Source organism: Brassica napus, chromosome A9, assembly GCF_020379485.1.
Source record: "Brassica napus cultivar Da-Ae chromosome A9, Da-Ae, whole genome shotgun sequence".
Taxonomy (NCBI): Eukaryota; Viridiplantae; Streptophyta; class Magnoliopsida; order Brassicales; family Brassicaceae; genus Brassica; species Brassica napus.
This window is the reverse complement of record NC_063442.1, coordinates 16605422-16622800: the sequence shown is the minus strand read 5'-3', so window position 1 is coordinate 16622800 and position 17379 is coordinate 16605422. Positions and strand designations below refer to the sequence as shown.

At 36.0% G+C, this 17379-nt stretch overlaps 4 protein-coding genes across 5 annotated transcripts; 1 reads left to right on the top strand and 3 right to left on the bottom strand.

Annotated features, from left to right (window-relative positions):
• Positions 1 to 586: 586 nt before the first annotated feature.
• LOC106363009 (transcription factor bHLH114-like) lies at positions 587 to 2251 on the bottom strand. Of its 2 annotated transcripts, XM_048740758.1 has the most exons (5): positions 1887 to 2231; positions 1329 to 1806; positions 1150 to 1215; positions 1016 to 1066; positions 587 to 895 (listed from the first exon to the last, which is right to left on the bottom strand). In XM_048740758.1, exons 2-5 carry the CDS (start codon positions 1425 to 1427, stop codon positions 701 to 703), a joined length of 411 nt encoding a protein of 136 aa, XP_048596715.1. In that variant the 5' UTR covers positions 1428 to 1806; positions 1887 to 2231; the 3' UTR covers positions 587 to 700. The 2 variants fall into 2 exon arrangements, with proteins under 2 accessions (XP_048596715.1, XP_048596714.1); XM_048740757.1 differs by lacking the exons at positions 587 to 895; positions 1016 to 1066; positions 1150 to 1215 and having other exon boundaries at positions 1367 to 1806; positions 1887 to 2251.
• Positions 2252 to 3605: 1354 nt separating this feature from the next.
• Positions 3606 to 5244, bottom strand: LOC106366853 (oxygen-evolving enhancer protein 3-2, chloroplastic). Its single transcript, XM_013806522.2, has 3 exons — positions 4857 to 5244; positions 3926 to 4221; positions 3606 to 3806 (listed from the first exon to the last, which is right to left on the bottom strand). Exons 1-3 carry the CDS (start codon positions 5140 to 5142, stop codon positions 3708 to 3710), a joined length of 681 nt encoding a protein of 226 aa, XP_013661976.1. The 5' UTR covers positions 5143 to 5244; the 3' UTR covers positions 3606 to 3707.
• Positions 5245 to 5553: 309 nt separating this feature from the next.
• LOC125578323 (kinesin-like protein KIN-14D) lies at positions 5554 to 9968 on the top strand. Its single transcript, XM_048740755.1, has 17 exons — positions 5554 to 5835; positions 6063 to 6287; positions 6371 to 6515; positions 6601 to 6710; positions 6794 to 6913; positions 6997 to 7200; positions 7287 to 7496; positions 7571 to 7645; positions 7721 to 7867; positions 7949 to 8087; positions 8195 to 8304; positions 8428 to 8589; positions 8661 to 8881; positions 9016 to 9097; positions 9177 to 9281; positions 9379 to 9483; positions 9575 to 9968. The coding sequence occupies exons 1-17, from the start codon at positions 5791 to 5793 to the stop codon at positions 9752 to 9754; spliced, it is 2385 nt and encodes a 794-aa protein (XP_048596712.1). The 5' UTR covers positions 5554 to 5790; the 3' UTR covers positions 9755 to 9968.
• Positions 9969 to 10052: 84 nt separating this feature from the next.
• Positions 10053 to 13031, bottom strand: LOC106364454 (cysteine-rich receptor-like protein kinase 25). The gene is made up of 7 exons (XM_048740756.1): positions 12218 to 13031; positions 11999 to 12139; positions 11505 to 11626; positions 11213 to 11423; positions 10890 to 11127; positions 10661 to 10811; positions 10053 to 10580 (listed from the first exon to the last, which is right to left on the bottom strand). Exons 1-7 carry the CDS (start codon positions 13029 to 13031, stop codon positions 10254 to 10256), a joined length of 2004 nt encoding a protein of 667 aa, XP_048596713.1. The 3' UTR covers positions 10053 to 10253.
• Positions 13032 to 17379: the final 4348 nt, after the last annotated feature.

Here is a 17379-nt window from a genome sequence, read left to right as displayed (position 1 = left end):
TAATGACTTTTAGTGATAAAACCCCTCAACTATTTTTGAATCGTAAAAAAAACCCTCAACTAAGTTTTCAACATTATAAACCCTCAACTTATAAACCGTTAACATATGTCACCCTCCGTAACGGTTTTTTAGACGGAGGGTAATATATGTTAACGGAACTAAAGTTGAGGGTTTATTTCACAGGATTTTTAGTTGAAGGTTTTTTTTACGATTCATCTTTAGTTGAGGGGTTTAATTACTAAAAACCCATTTTCTAACTGGAATCGCGCAAAACATACAACATTAATTTGCAGGTCGTCGCTCAGTATCTAACAACCGCAAGCGAAACGGTTGGAACTGAATGTTTTCAACGCAATTTATGCGTTCACATCATTTGCATTGAAAGAGAGAAAGAAAAGAATTGAAAGAAATTCACTCTATTGAAATTAAAACATGTTCAGCTTAGTTATAGAGATGTGGAAAAAAGTCAAACGCAAAATAGACTTCTAGCGTTAACGTTCAGTTATAACTACTTTGCTTAAAATACTTACGCTTTTGTATTCATTTGGAAAAAGTATAAACTAAAAGTATCTGTAAAATGCATACAAACAATATAGGCCTTGCAGTATTACAGGACATTTACACTGCATAAAAGAAACATTAAACTTTACAAGATATATCCCAAAGAGAGCTTTAATTTTTGTTTATGTATCTGTCTAATTTACAAGTTCATCGCGAATGTAAGATTCCAGAAGTCAGATGTGTTCATCTCTGCAGCAGAAGCCGCGGCTGCAGCCACTGGATATGAAGCTGAGATCGGCATCAGACATAGGCCACGGCTCGCTAGGTCTAGGTGTCTTCTTGAACTACATTCTTCTTCTTCTTGAGAACTGTTGATAGATTTCTTGTCTGAACACTATTAATTAATCAATGAAAAATCATTAGTTGGTATAATGATTAGTTCTTGAAAAGATTCTTGATATCACAAGCAAAATGACAAAGAAAGAGTTGTTAAGTTGTAAACAGTTTAAAGTACCTGCTGTTGTTGAACAGATCCTCTGGTGTTCTGGTCTGGATTACTCAACACCTATTAAATTCATGCAATATTTTAATAAACAATTTATTTATTTTATTATGACAGCAAATGAAAATCAAGAATCTGAAACTTACGGTGACTTGTTCTTGAAGAAACTTGATGTACTCAACAGCTTCGTTGAGAACCGAAGCCGTATCTGTCTGTACATATACACAATCTTTTGAGTTTTTTCTTTTTGGTAAAATGTTAAAATCTTTTGAGTTTAGAAAGACATAATATGTCAAAATCAAATAAATTCATATAATTTAATTACCTTGCCAAATGGTGAAACCAATTGCTGAAGCGCAGTGACTCGATCACCAAGTTTTTCTTTACGAACTTTGAAGCTTGGCAATGGAGATAATGTATCCATTCTTGCCCTTTTTAATAATCGTGGTGAGTTTTCATCGTTGTTCTCTTTTAACTCTTCAGTCCTTTCACTCCTCTGAAAGATTATTTTTTTTGTTAATTGACAACTCTAATATTAGTCAAAAAATATTACGTAGGTTTTGATTCCTATTAGTATATAGTTACGTGCCTTTGAAGTAAGATTCATGCAGTCTTGTGTAGTTTGCTCCAAAGACTTATGATCTTTGATCTGATCATGAGCTTCTGAATCAATCAGTAATATGTTATCTAAGAATGGAAAGCTTTCGAGTAGCTCTGATTTCGCGGAAATTGTAGTTTTAGGCCAAGAATCTGACAGTAATTGCTCATTAGGATCGAATAATCCTTCGAAGAAACTGTTATGCCTTCAAACAAGAAAAAAGGATCAAAGAAAGTCCAATAGCAATATGTAAATTAACATCGATACGTATACATGTGGACTTACATGTTCATAAAATCATCATTGTGATCGTTAGTTTTGTTGTCGAAGTTTTGCCACCCGAAATCTGTGATGTCGAGGCTACTCTCAGTGGGACGTGGCAGCGAGTAGCCGGTGAATACGGAGGTGGCGGTGTTTATTGGCGAGCTCCACCAAGTTCCGGCCATCTCAAACTCTCCCGTCATGTTCTTAATTGTACTTGGACTTGGTTACTTTGGAAATGACAGAAGTTGCATAAGACATGATGTTGGTTACATCTTCTATTTATATATGTAGGCATGACGCATGAATACATTTTAAACTATAGTTTAAAGGAAATATAATAATTATCAACTAATTAGCTAGTAGCTACCCCCTTAACCATATCTTAGACTATTGATGGTAATGGAAAAGCACGTATCTTATTGGACTTATTATAAAGTTATTTTTGGGTTAAAATGTTAAGATTATTCTCATATATGTTTGTGTTTACGGTTAGTTATATGATTAAAAAAGGCCTTTACATTACAACAACAATAAAGAAACTGGTTTTGTAAAATATGCCTAATAAGGTTTTATTTAAAATCTAAGCGTATTGAAACACATATATTTGAAAGACAGAATTTTTGCATATTTTGATCCCCTAATGTATAGACTAAACTAAATTAAAGTCCACGTTGAACAAGTTTTATTATTTAATAAATACACAAATAGCTACCCTTTTGGAAGGATTTGAAAAAAAAAACTGATATTTGAAAGGAATTGGATAAAGAAACATAAAACTTAAAAGAGTATATATTTGGATTTTTATAAAATTGGTTAGGTAGCTTACTTCATGCTTTTTTTTAAACGTACTTCATGCATGGGGATTTATTTGGTTTTGTCCTAATTTATAAAAATGTGCACAAAATAATTACAATCACGAACAAGAGAAATTACCGATTTGAATCTATTTATATTTTTTTTAATATGTAGATTTGAATACTGGACATAATAATTTGAAAAACCCTTTTTGTTTGAAAGAAAAAGGATTTTAAAGTAATTCACAAACCAGTCGAGAACATAGTTTGGTCTGGTGTTAACAAATGAAGCAAAAGGGGAAAGAGATCGAAATAAATATTAATAAGTCGAATGTTGACATTCAAATACGATAAATTAATAGATAACGTACGTTTTGTGTGGATTAAGTCATACCACCCAATCGAATTATCTTAGGATTTAGGCCTTGTCTTCATTTTTACTTTTGAAATGTTCCCAAATCTTCTTTAGTAAATTAATATGAATGCTCATGTCATCTGATTTGACTCCTGAACCATACTCCATTATTATTTAATTGACGTATTTGGTTAAGTTGTCGAATCTCATACTAAATCAATATAGTATTATACGACATGACCATGGTCTAATCTCCTCGTCGCCATATCCTAAACTTTGTTTTGAAAAACATTGTATTTAATTCAAAATCTTATTTCAGTTTAGAATATTTCGTGGAGTAGGAAGAAAACTAAGATAAAAAAAAAAAAGTGAACGATTACCAAGTATATATATACAAAAGCTTGCTTAATGGTTTAAGTGTCAACCATTTGACCTAATCACACTTACCTTGACTATATAGTATTTCAAATTATATTGTTCGTTGTCGTTATTTTTCGTTGATAAATTCAATTGGTCTAATTCAATTGTAAAATAAAACAGACCAAGAATTGATTCTATGTTTACCTAATTTGCTAAAACTTGAAACTGAAATTAGATATAACCGATTTGATTAGAAAGAAAGGGCAGGAGAAAGACAATAGTACTTGGATAGTAATAAAAGCAACAATACATTACGGAGAAAATCTTTCTTCCTTAACCAATCTTGGCAAGAACATTGTTCAAACTCGAGACAGTCTCTGAGTAATACTTCTCAGCATCCGGGCTGCTCTTTGACCTCGCCGCATAGTCCAGCTTCCACAAACACAAAAATCACGAATACAGCAATCTCAGATCAATCCAAACATAAGAAACAACTATTACTTCTTAACCAAGAAACGAGTAAAAAACAAAACCCTAGAAAAATAACTTACGTTGTCAATGGTTTGGAAGAGCTTGCCGGTGAGTTCTTTGAGGCTTTGTTTCTCTTCCTTAGGCTTAGCGGAGATAACGGTGTTAAGATCGTAACGGAGGTACGATGCTCTTAAACGGAGATCGTTCTGAACGTAAGGCCAAGCTTTTTTGTCGATCAAAGTCTTAACGTTGATGATCTCTTTAGCAGATTCTTTGGCCCTAGCTGCAGCTTCTGTTGGTGACAATGGCTGTAAGTAAAACCTGTCTTTCAACTTCAGTGAGAAGTCTCTTGCTTGGTCTGAGTTATCTGTTCCAGCTGCTCTCTCACACACACAAGTAAAAGTCACAATCAATTAAAGAACCGATAAATGAACCGAAATTGCATTTGAATCAAACCGAAATATAGAAAAACGAACCAAAACTCAGATCCTTTTTAATTAAAAATCACAGATACATTTTGATACAACCCAAAACCGAAAGCAAACCGAAACCTTACCAAATAGATCTGTGCGTATTTTTACAACTAAGGGTGTTAGAGACGAAGAAACTAAATCGACTAATATATAAACCGGCTATTAACCGGACTTTTACACCAAAAAAAAACCGGACTTTTATTTGGTTTAAATGGTTTGAGTCTTTTTCGGTAAACCTAAAACCAACAATTGTTTGGTTAAACCAATCAGAAAATATCAGGATTATTAAGTATTTCGACGATAATGTGAAATTTGATTCGATTATAGTTTTACTTCAAAAATCAAAGATGCATTTGACAAAAAAGAAAAAATTTGAACCAAAACCGAAACCATGCAAAATAGATCTAATCCTTCTTTACACAATTAAAGGATTGAGACACCAAGATACCAAATCAATTTTAAACCAAAATCGTCGATTGAACCGGACATTTATTTGGTTTAAGTGTGAAAACTTGATTCGATTAGAGTTTTTACTTACGTAGACCACCGGAAGGAGGTGGAGGAGGACCAACTTTAATAGCAAGAGCTTCAGCGGCGACGGCAGACTTAACGAACGAGCCACCGACTAAACCAGCCGCAACGAGCCCAATCACTGACCGGCGACTACTTTCCGGCACCGACTCGTTCTGCTGAGCCCTGATCACAAGCCCGGTTCTCTTAGACCCAACGGTGACTCTAGAGATGCTCAGACGGTTTGAGTCATTGGTCTGGAGAGCCTGAGACGCACCACGTAAACCAGCCATCGAAGTCATTGCTTGAGCCATTTTTGTCTGCTGCTTGGAATAATTGTTAGAAGAGATTTGTTTGAGTTATAATAATATCTAGTGGTCATTTGGTTATGTGACAAGGAACACCTTATCTGATTCATCTTGTCCTTAAGATAACTCGGATATGGTTTTAACCACTATTATATTGACACGTGTCTTACTGATTCTCAGTATCGCCACGTAGGATTGAGATAGATTGCCCCAGGAGTGTGATTTGCACGTGGAATAGCCTTGATTAAAATACCAATTTAACTAAACCAATTCAAGTTAAGGAGCGCGCAAGTTTTTAAAAAACCAAGAAAAGTACGGATTAGTTTAACATAGATGGGCCGAGATTATAGTCCATATAAAGCCCATATACCTTATAAAGTATTAGTGGAATAAATAAATAAGCATATAGAGGACCAAGAGTAACGTTACAATTATTCTCAAGATCTATTTTCAAACTTTCAAAATAACAAAGGCTCCTCCTTCCTCCTCCACTCTCTCTCTCTCATCCTTCTCAAAATCACAAAAAGGGCCGAAGCCTAATCTCTTCTCTCTAACTGAGAAGAAACAACTTCTGTCGAGATTCTTGTTACTCAATCGGAGGTTTCCGGAAGAAATCATCTTTCGTATCGCCTAGCTCGGATCCAGAATCGGAAGATGCCGATCCGTAATCAGAATCGTGCTCCTCGCAGCCCAATCGCCGTAAGCCTTTTCTTTTGTGTGTTTCCGTAGATTTTGACTGTAAATATTAGATCTTTTGTTCGTAGATTGAGAGATCTTTACCCCTAATTGATTGAAATTCAATTAGGGTTTAGCTCTATTGCATATCAAATCAAGTCAACGTCTTTTTGAGATTCCACAGTGATACTTTGTTGAGAATAGTTGGGTCCTTGCGATTGATTTGTTTTTTCTTAACCATTTTTTTGCAGAGAAGGGAACCTCTCTCTAGTATACCTATTGATAGACGAAGGAAAGTGGAGACGACGCAAGGTGGTACTGCGAGAAGACAGGCTCCTTCCACAGTGAACAGACAAGATGTTACGGCCAACAGCGATGTGGGAAGCGTGGAGGAGTGTAGTAAAGTCGAGTTTACTAAAGATGAAGTCTTGGCTTTGCTTAACGAGAGAGCTAAAGCTGGGAAGTTTGATACTAAGGTTGGTTTCGTTAATGATAGAGGATTATATTCTTTTGCTGTTTTTTTTCACTGAAAAGAATGTTTCTTTGGGGGTATCTGCAGGGTAAAATTGAGCAGATGACTGATATTATCAGAAGGCTTAAGGTTTGTGTTAAATGGTTCCAACAAGTGGACGAAACCCATGTTCAGGAGAAGGAGAATCTTCGTTCTTCTCTGGAATCTGCAGAGAAAAGATTCTGTGAGAAAGGTGACTTAGTTTCCTGTGTTATCCTTGTCTGTACATCATTTTTTTTTGTCGCTGAATGCTGATGTTGTTCCTAAATTACTTGTAGAGTTGGATGCAAAGACCAAAGAAGAAGAGCTACAAGCAAATATAGCGGAGATGAAGGAGAAGATAGCGTCACTACAGGAGAAGTTCTCAAAGGAGGAGCTGAGCAAATTGGTGAGGATTATTCATTGGTGCAGCTTATCTCCCAAAGAATCTCTTATTAAGTTTGGTTTCTTCTTATTGATTATTATCACTAGGATGCAATTGAGAACCACAAAAGAGAAAAGGAAAGTAGAGTTGCAGCTGAAAAGCTTGGAGATTCTCTCAGAGGAGAGCTTGACAAAGCGAATGAAGAGATAACGGCTGGCAAGCATAAGGTACATCATTTATGTAACTCAGAGGATTAGCTCTTTGCATAATCTTCGAGTTGTTGTGCTAAATGAATTGTTCGGATGTCTAGGAGATGACCCTTAAAGATATTAACACAAGGCTGCAAGAGTACAACACAAGTTTGCAACAATATAACTCCAAACTTCAGACTGATCTTGAAGCAGTTCGAGAGGCACAGACTCGTGCTGAAAAAGAAAAGTCGAGTATACTGGAGAACCTTACTACACTAAGGGGTCACAGTAAATCACTACAAGATCAACTAGCGTCGAGCCGAGTAAATATCCTTCATCTACTGCATGCCTTAAATTGTTAGTGATATAATTGTTTCTTAGTTTGTTTCTCTTTCCCTCTGTGATAAAGGTTACTCAAGATGAAGCAGTCAAACAAAAGGAGTCATTGCTGACTGAAGTCAAGAACCTTCGGAGTGAGCTCCAACAGGTCCGAGATGATCGTGATCGCCAGGTTGCACAGTCACAGAAGCTGGCTGATGAGATACTCAAGTATAAAGAGAGTGTTGGAAAGTCATCTCATGAACTGGACATTTTGATTGCAAAATCAGGATCGTTGGAGGTTAGTTCAGAAGTAAAACTTTTGCCTCTTTGTCTTATATACAGTTGTCTGAATATACCAATCTAATGGTGCAGGAAACATGTGCGTTGCAAAAAGAGCGTATAAAAATGTTGGAGCAGGAATTAACTTTTGCTAAAGAAAAGCTAAAGGTAATGGTGTGATCAACTTTGGATGGGTGATATGCCTATTTTCTGACACTGACATTTCTTAATTCCCTTCGACAGATGGTAGATGCATCCATGTCTCTTACTATGACAGAATTTGAGGATCAAAAACAACGTATGCGTGAGCTACAAGACCGCCTTGCAGACACGGAACGTCAACTTCTTGAAGGAGAGGTGTTGAGGAAGAAGCTTCACAACACCATTCTTGTAAGTAAATATAATTTGGCAACATGCATGTTAAGTTCCAGCAGCTTTCTCTATATGCGCTAAGCAAAGCTTTTATTTCAGGAACTGAAAGGAAACATACGCGTGTTCTGCCGAGTGCGCCCGTTGCTACCCGATGATGGAGGACGCCAAGAGGCCAGCGTCATTGCTTACCCTACAGCATCTGAATCTCTTGGGAGAGGCATTGATGTCGTCCAAAGTGGTAAATTCAGCGACTCACCTAATTTGCGGTTGCTCAAGTAGGATAATATATGCCTGTCCTAGACATTAATTCGTTTGTCATGCCTTGTGCTCTATTTGTGTTCTCAGGTAACAAACATCCATTCACATTTGACAAGGTCTTCGACCATGGAGCTTCTCAGGAGGAAGTATTCTTTGAAATTTCTCAACTTGTACAAAGCGCATTGGATGGCTACAAGGTTTGTTTTCTCTTTATTCTGACTATCTTGTTGAATCTTGGTTACTGTGCGTATGTAGTTGTAGCTGACAACACTTATACTGATCTTCTGTCATATGCCTTTCTTAAATCTTTGTGGACATAGGTATGTATTTTTGCATACGGCCAAACAGGTTCTGGCAAAACCTATACCATGATGGGCAGGCCTGAAGCGCCAGAGCAGAAGGGACTGATCCCTCGATCACTTGAACAAATATTCAAAACGAGTCAGGCTCTTAGTGCACAAGGCTGGAAATACAAGATGCAGGTACAGGTTTCTCCCAGAATGTTTAATGCTTTCATTGCTAGCACTGTTTCTTATTTTAAGTTCATTTGTAGGTCTCGATGTTAGAGATCTACAATGAGTCCATCAGGGACTTGCTTACTACAAACCGAACAATTGCGATAGAGTCTGTGCGAGGAGACAGTAACACCACTGGGAGACAGTATGCAATCACGCATGATGTTAATGGAAACACTCATGTCAGTGACCTGACTATAATAGATGTATGCAGCATTGGTCAAATTTCCTCTCTCTTGCAGCAAGCTGCTCAGAGCAGGTTTGTCTTCAGTTTTAAGACCTGTTTTTATCATTTCCCGTATCCGACATACAATGAAAATGGCTTTCTGAGAACAATGCCACTGTATTCTTCTGTCACCACATTTTACAAATCTGAAGCATGGTCTTTGGCAGGTCTGTTGGAAAGACCCACATGAATGAGCAGTCCTCGAGGAGTCATTTCGTGTTTACTCTTCGGATTTCTGGTGTGAATGAGGTTAATATCTGTCTCTCTAGTTGTTTTTATTTCTCACTTTGAAAATCTTCTTTAACATCAATGCTCTCTCGTATTTCAGAGCACTGAACAGCAGGTACAAGGTGTTCTTAACTTGATTGATCTTGCTGGAAGTGAGCGACTCTCAAAGAGTGGAGCAACAGGAGAGCGGTTAAAGGAGACACAGGTTTTTGCCTTTTTCATGATTTAAAGTTACAGTCTTTCAAGCTATTCATGTGGAGTATTTGCACTAACGCTCTAATCTTTGTTCTTTGGTTCACCAGGCAATAAACAAAAGCTTGTCTGCTTTGAGTGATGTTATATTTGCATTGGCAAAGAAAGAGGACCATGTTCCTTTCAGAAACTCGAAGTTGACATATCTGCTACAGGTTAGATTACATTATTACTCTTGAATCATTCTGCACATATAATTGAGTCTATCTGGATCATTCTAATAAAGGAGTTTCATTTTCTTAACAGCCATGTTTAGGAGGTGACTCAAAGACGTTAATGTTTGTTAACATATCACCGGATCCAACTTCTACTGGAGAGTCCCTCTGCTCTCTTAGGTTTGCTGCTAGAGTCAACGCATGTGAGATTGGGATACCTCGAAGACAAACTTCCTCAAAACTTATTGACAATCGCCTCAGTTACGGTTAAAGGCTGCTTTTGAGAGTTTCTCTGAGATGTATAACACAAAAGCAATTTGCTTTAGAGGTTTGTAATAACTGATTGTGGTTTGGACTTAGTGTCTTGCTGTATGAAGCTCTTGAGTTCATATGCAGATTTGTTTCTGGATCTTTTGCTTTCCATTTGAATGTGGAAACTACTACTTGCTATCTTATTATTGTTGTATGAGAAATTGATTGATCTACAGTAGTTCTTCAAGGACATAAGTAAACACTTCTTGTTCTGTTACACATAATTTAAAACACGACACTGTTAGTGTCTTGCTGTATGAAGCTCTTGAGTTCATATGCAGATTTGTTTCTGGATCTTTTGCTTTCCATTTGAATGTGGAAACTACTACTTGCTATCTTATTATTGTTGTATGAGAAATTGATTGATCTACAGTAGTTCTTCAAGGACATAAGTAAACACTTCTTGTTCTGTTACACATAATTTAAAACACGACACTGTTGGAACTACATGGAAAAGGTCAACGAGGATAAACAATAGTGATTGAAGAATCATCAACAGACTTCCTTGTTACAGATTGATCAGATAGAGAAGCTCCGGGCTGTTGAACTCTAGAGTCTCTCATGGTTCGGAGAAGAAGTCCAGACCGTTTTGGAATCGGTAAAGTAACAGTGAAGCTGTTCATCATTACAAGAATGTTATCCATTGAAGGTCTCTCGGAAGAATAATCTTGAACACATAACAGAGCAATGTGAATGCATCTGGTCACTTCATTTGTCTGAAAACTCCCTCTCACTGCTTCATCTACTAGCTCCAATGGTGAATTCTCTACCCATAGCTTCCACACCTGCAAAGTAATTGTTCTTTTCATTGTTCTTGATAACACTAGTAAGAAACATTCTTTTATTGGTGTATATATCAACTCACATATGTGACTAAATCTCCAAGACCATCTTCTTCATAGAAGCTACTGTTTTTCTTGCCGGTTATAAGTTCAAGAACCAAGACTCCAAAGCTATAAACATCCGACTTCACAGAGTACTGCCCATGGATTGCATACTCTGGTGACATATATCCACTAGAGAGAGAGAGAGAGAGTACTTGTTAGAATCAAAAGATTTGGATCAACAAAAAAAGAAGAAGAAACAACTCTTACTATGTACCCACGATTCTTTGAGTATTGGCTTGATTTTGATCAACACCAAAGATCCTTGCCATACCAAAATCTGAGATCTTTGGACTCATGTCTGCATCTAAGAGTATGTTACTCGCTTTAAGATCACGGTGAATGATTGTAAGCCGTGAATCTCGATGTAAATACAGTATTCCTCTAGCTATCCCTTCAATGATCTTGTATCTTCTTTGCCAATCCAAAAGTCTGCTCTTCTCAGTATCTACATACAAGGAAACTATCATACAAACACAAAAGAACTGATACTTCCTAAGAGGAAATGAATGATAGTTTGGTTTGGTTATTACCGAACAGGAAGTAGTCTAGGCTTTTGTTTTGTACAAACTCATATACAAGTATCTTCTCATCTCCATCTAAACAATATCCCAAAAGCTTAGCAAGGTTCCTGTGTTGTAGCTTGGCGACCACGTCAACTTCGTTCTTGAATTCTTCTGCTCCTTGTCTTGATCCTCGAGATAGTCTCTTTATGGCTACTGTTTCACCGGTTATAAGCTGTCCCTGAATGGTTTTTACTGTAAATTTTAGCGCAAATGTATCTTTAGGGGTTTGTTGAGTTTATGATCACAAAGATTTAGTTACCTTGTACACTTCACCAAACCCGCCATGACCAAGTTTGTTACTGTCTGAAAACTTATATGTTGCTGCTTCAATTTCGCTAAAGTTGAAGTGTAGTGTTTCTGTTGATGTAATACCATCTTCATCTACATTCAAAAAGGAGGAAAATCTCAGAGAAAAAAAAACGTTCAATAAACTAGACTAGTCCTCGGCATATTATCAGAAACCTGAAAACCGGACCAGAAAACCAAAACCGAACCGAAATTTACAAAAAACTGAACGGTTCCTATTTCTCTATATCCGAAAATCAAAACCAAACCAAAACCGAACCAAAAAATCCGAACTATTTCTAATTCCGTTTCACCCGGGGTTTTATAAAAAATAGAAACGCGACCCTAACCCGTAATTACCCGAACTGATCTAGTAGATCTCTGGTTCCCAAACGCCTTAAATAACCCGAACCGACCCAGACCTCACTAAACTAGACTAGCAAATGACAAGATTGGCTCAAACTTTACCTAGATCCTCTCCTTCACCACTGAGCTTATTCCTTCCTCTTCTTCTTGCCAGTAAACAACATGCAGCACCAAGAAGTAACACGCAGACAGAGACCGGTACCGCCACCGCGGTTACTATCACGGTTGAGCTCTTGCCTTTCCCTAAACACAATACCAAAAACTATGTTTTTATGTTCATACAGTATCAAGATTTGTGTTCTAAACGTTTCAAGATTTCACCTGGAGGCTGGGAAGAAAGCTGTGGCGGTGGGGCCGACACACTAGGTAGCGGCGCAGCCGCAGTAATAGTCTCATTGTAAAACGGATAAAGCTCATATCTAAAGCTACAACTCGAAGCGATTACTCTCCCGCCAATTCGTCGATCACAACATAAAGGCAACCAGTTAATCGTTTGTCTCAAACAGCTTTCGGAATCAAGATTAGTCAAGTCCGGCGTGCATTGCACAAGGCTATAAATGGTCTGAAAAACCGTGAAGTTCGCTTTCTCGGTAGCAAACTTTATCGAGCTCGAAGCCGCCTTCACCGTGACATCGATCAGCAAAGCAGCCAAAGACTCGTTGAAACGGCTAAGTTGGCTCTCAGTAATGTTTTGCGTGTTGGACAAGAAAGCAGCAGGCATAACCCTCATTTTACCTACGATACTTTGATTAGAGTATCTTACCATACACTCGTCGTACCAGATCTCCTTCTCTCTTGGACACCTTTGGAGCGTTTCTTTGGCCGCGAACGCGACGCAATCACGGCAGATTTCGGCTGAGACGTCTCCGCGGCAGAGGAAAACGCCGTAGACTCTGTTGTTATCATCACCAGCGGTTGCGTTATCAAAACGTGAGGCGTAAGCTGCGTTTGGAGAGGAGAGAGATGAGAGAACGGTTCGGAGATTGGTTAAGTAAGTGCTGTTTCTTGTGAATGTTGTTGTGTTTGGACATATGTGGAAGAGATAAGTTGGAACTGTTGCAGAAGAAACTGTCTTAAAGATCATAAAGAAGAGCACTGAGATCAGAGAAACAGAGGATTTGAAACAAGAAGACATGTGTGTTATTCTGTTTTTTTTTTGCTCTGTTTCTTTGAGGTTATTGCAAAATGATACATCATGGGTTTGAGTTTCTTGATATTAATCATGGAAGTTTCTTGGAATTGAGGTTAAAGTCTAATTTCTCTGATTATGAATTCTTGAGTCTTTCTTTTTTTTTTTTTTTTTGGTAAAAATGTTAAATATTATTACCGATTTTCAATTTTTGACAGACGTTACAGTGTAAACAAGTAGCGGAAACAACAAACAACAACACCATAATAACTACGCAGCAACAACGGAACAGACCGAAAGCAATACAAACTCAAGCGATTAAACGGATAATAGCGAGAAGGGCGCAGACCTACCAACCACAAGAACTAGATGAGAAAACCCGTAAGTTGCCGCGAGCTACCGAGAGAAGGGCGTCCTCAAACCCTGAATGCTACGGTTCCTACAGCTTCCAACGAGAACCCATAGCGTACTCGAGCGGAGAATCTGAACACGAAACCATAGAAAGGCCAGAAAATAGAAACCACCGGCGGTACGAGGAGAAGCCGAGACACGACGATGCCGTCGTTCAGTAGTTTGCGCCAGAGATTACCGCCTCTTTTGCATTCCACCGGGACCGTATACACCCATCTAACCGCTACCCATATAGAGTAGACGGATCGTGAACCGGACAACCCTCCGGAAGAAACAAATCCGAAGCCACACTATGACCCGAGTGACTAACTATCGCACCAAAGAACACACCTGAGCTGATACTCGCTCACGAGACACGAACACCATGTTGAAGAGATTATTTGAGAAGAGCGAGGGACGGAGCAGGCCACAACCGCTACCACCATTTTGATTTGAGGGGTGACTGCCCATACCGGAGCCACATACGAACTGAGACGAACCAGAGGAAGCTAAACACCAACACGCTGCCACGAGGGACCACAGAGAAGCGAACCGACGCCTCCGCCATCCACGAAACCCACACGCGCTGCTACCAACGGAGAACACACCAGAGGCACCACAAACAAAACAGAGAGACACGAGCCTTACCGGAGACGGCGAAACTCAGAGCTCCAACTCAACAAGCAGCCTCGAATACCACCAGACGCCACACCGGAGGAAGAACACGAGACCAACGAAGAGCTTGACAGCGCCGCACACGCCTCTACACTCGGAGGAGAAGACCAAGCGCACGGGAAAAATTCCGGAGAGACCTAAACAGATGCAGGATAAAACGTGACAGCAGGAGACACTGTCCTCAAGCATCTCCAGTCACCACATTCCTAGATCTAAGTTCGGGTAAAACCAGATCTGATGCGTTGGACCACCACTCCCTCAGCCGTAGAAGACAGAGACGACAGAGGAGAAGCAAAGACAAAAAAAGGTGAGGCCCGGCGGCCGCCTGAGAGCACGGTGGCGACCGCCGGAAACGAGACTAAGCGGCTGAAACCCTAAAGAGGTAGAGAGAAGCTAGAGAGAATGGGCTTTAGAGAGAGAATGGGCTTTTTCAATTCTTGAGTCTTTGATAGTTAAGATTGTTTATTCAGATTTTTATCTTCAAGCGTCGTATCCATTCAATTGGTAAGACTTGTTCAGAAAATGAAACTAAAAAAGTTCTGTCAGAGATTTGCACGATGTGTAGTAATCATTGACATAATGATCTTAAATAATCATGTTTGGTCAAAGGTTGTGGGAATCTTACAATTTATATATTCGTTGTTCCAACTACAGTATATATTTTTGCGATTGACATACTAATAAAATTTCTGAAGTCCGTCCATGCTACACGTTGAGTTTTTTACAGTATACTAGAATAAGACCTGCGCCTTGCGCAGGATTAGTTTATTTGTATATATTATCGATAGTTTTTTTTATATATGCGATCATTTTATTTATATATATAAAATATTTTTTGTTGTTATTATATAATTTCTTTCAGATGGATCGAATCAGTTTTTATTGAAAATAATAGAACAAAACTATAATTAATACATCATGGGTTGATCGATTGGACATTAAACAAATTATGACATAAAAACCTTATTTTTTCCATCGAACACATTCTTGAAAAAAGTAAACAGTATTGTTTTCACAGTTTAATTATTTTGATTTTTATCTTCCATATGGTTTTGAAAGCTTTCAAATCAACCATCGAATTGATACATATCATTTTAATGTTTTTAGTCGTATACTTAAGAAAAACATACATTTTTGTAATTTAAAGTCGTTTTAAAAAATTCAAAATATAACAGCTAAGAAAAAATATAACGCATAAGAAAAATCTAACATATAAGGTGTCCTCATTTTTGTATTTTAAAGTAGTTTTAAAAAAAAAATAACATATAAGGTTTCCTCATTTTTGTAATTTAAAGTCATTTTAAAAAATTCAAAATATAACATATAAGAAAAAATCTAATTTTTTATTATATGGTTAATGTGATTGTTTATTTTTTTTAATAATATAAAATTAAACAAAATGAAGAAAGATGCAAAAATTGTTATCAAATCTTTATTATTTATAATCATTAATTGCCATATATATGTAAATCATATTAGATAATTTCGTAGCTTTTATTTAGGGAACGAATACACACTTCTTATATTTTAGGTTAATATAATGTTCTCTAGTTGACATTAAACAAATTATGACATAAAAACCTTATTTTTTTCCTCGAACACAATTTTGAAAAAGTGAATAGTATTGTTTTCACATTTGAATTATTTTGACTTTTAACTTACATATCGTTTTGATAGCTTTCAAATCAACCATCGAACTGATACATGTCATTTTAATGTTTTTAGTCGTATACTTAAGAAAAACTTACATTTTTGTAATTTAAAGTTGTTTTAAAAAATTCAAAATATAACATATAAGAAAAAATCTAACATATAAGGTGTCCTCATTTTTGTATTTTAAAGTTGTTTTTAAAAAAAAAAATAACATATAAGGTTTTCTCATTTTTATAATTTAAAGTCATTTTAAAAAATTTAAAATATAACATATAAGAAAAATTTAATTTTTTATTATATGGTTAATGTGATTGTTTATTTTTTTAATTATATAAAATTAAACAAAAATGAAGAAGGATGCAAAAATTGTTATCAAATATTTATTATTCATAATCATTAATTGTCATATATATGTAAAACATATTAGGTAATTCTGCAGCTTTTATTTAAGGAAAGAATACACACTTCTTATATTTTAGGTTAATATAATGTTCTCTAGTGGATATTAAACAAATTATGACATAAAAACCTTATTTTTTTCAGAGAACACATTCTTGAAAAAAGTGAACAGTATTGTTTTCACAGTTGAATTATTTTGATTTTTATCTTCCATATGGTTTTGAAAGCTTTCAAATCAAGCATCGAATTGATACATGTCATTTTAATGTTTTTAATCGTATACTTAAGGAAACTTACATTTTTGTAATTTAAAGCCGTTTAACAAAAATTCAAAATATAACATATAAGAAAATTCTAACATATAAGAAAAATATAACATATAAGGTGTCCTCATTTTTGTATTTTAAAGTCGTTTAAAAAATACATATAACATATAAAGGTTTTCTCATTTTTGTAATTTATAGTCATTTTAAAAAATTCAAAATATAACATATAAGAAAAAATCTAATTTTTTTATTATATGGTTAATGTGATTGTTTAAGTTTTTTTAATAATATAAATTTAAACAAAAATGAAGAAGGATGGAAAAATTGTTATCAAATCTTTATTATTCATAATCATTAATTTCCGTATATATGTAAATCATTTTAGGTAATTCCGTGGCTTTTATTTAAGGAAAGAATACACATTTCATATATTTTAGGTTAATATAATGTTCTCTAGTGTTATATAATTATGGAATAATGTGACACCAATAGATTAAACTATACTTTATATTAGATGCTCTAGAATTCTTTGAAATGGAATTTAGAAGGCATTTAGAGTGCCACCTAGGATTTGAGGTTTTTTTTAATTAATACAAAATTAAGGTTCTAATTTTTCAAATGCTTCTCAATTAATATATAGGGGATTCCTTATAAAAATTATATACACTTTAAGATATTATTATATATTGGTTACTGTAGTAATACATATATCATATGTCTAGTATACAGCAAAATTGTGGTGGCTATATTGTTAAAATGCTGGAAATAGCTCACAATTTATCATTTTTAATTTTTATATTTATATTTTATTTTCCATTCATATAATATATATATATATATTTTCCATTCTAGTATACAGCAAAATTGTGGTGGCTATATTGTTAAAATGCTGGAAATAGCTCACAATTTATCATTTTAATTTTTATATTTATATTTTATTTTCCATTCATATAATATATATAGTATAAGCT